Source organism: Trypanosoma equiperdum, assembly GCF_001457755.1.
Source record: "Trypanosoma equiperdum strain OVI genome assembly, contig: ctg_2024, whole genome shotgun sequence".
In the NCBI taxonomy this organism is placed as follows: Eukaryota; Euglenozoa; class Kinetoplastea; order Trypanosomatida; family Trypanosomatidae; genus Trypanosoma; species Trypanosoma equiperdum.
The window spans coordinates 778-1,144 of record NW_027124088.1 but is presented as its reverse complement, the minus strand read 5'-3'; the positions used below and the strand labels follow the sequence as shown (position 1 = coordinate 1,144).

The following is a 367-nucleotide window of genomic DNA, read 5'->3' as shown; positions in this document are numbered from 1 at the left end:
CGACGAATTTAGTAATTGCAGGTTGGTGTAGGTCGCCTCTGCTGGCTCAACCATTTTTGGTACCTGTTCTACGTCTTCTGCTAACTGTATTAGATTGCACAGCGGCTGGAAAAAGGCCGCATTATCTTTAGGGGCTACGGCAGCCTTTGTCGTCGACACTGCCGCTTGGGCTGCTATTAAGAACGTTATTATGGCCTTCATAGCTTGCGTTTGATACTCGCTTGGTATTTTTTTGTGAGATTTAATTCTCTTAAAAACTTGAGTCCCCAGCTTCCTTAGGTAGTTTTTGTGACAGCAAAACACTTGATCCCTTGACATGGCGTTACAATGACAGTAATTATCTCTCAAAACTTCTTTCCTTTAAAAC

At 42.8% G+C, this 367-nt stretch overlaps 1 pseudogene across 1 annotated transcript in view; it reads right to left on the bottom strand.

Annotated features, from left to right (window-relative positions):
* Nucleotides 1-201, bottom strand: part of TEOVI_000629700:pseudogene — a 1,297-nt pseudogene extending 1,096 nt beyond the window's left edge. Inside the window, exon 1 of the mRNA in view lies at nt 1-201. This exon is cut by the window's left edge and continues 9 nt beyond it. Coding sequence covers nt 1-201 — 201 coding nt within the window.
* Nucleotides 202-367: the final 166 nt, after the last annotated feature.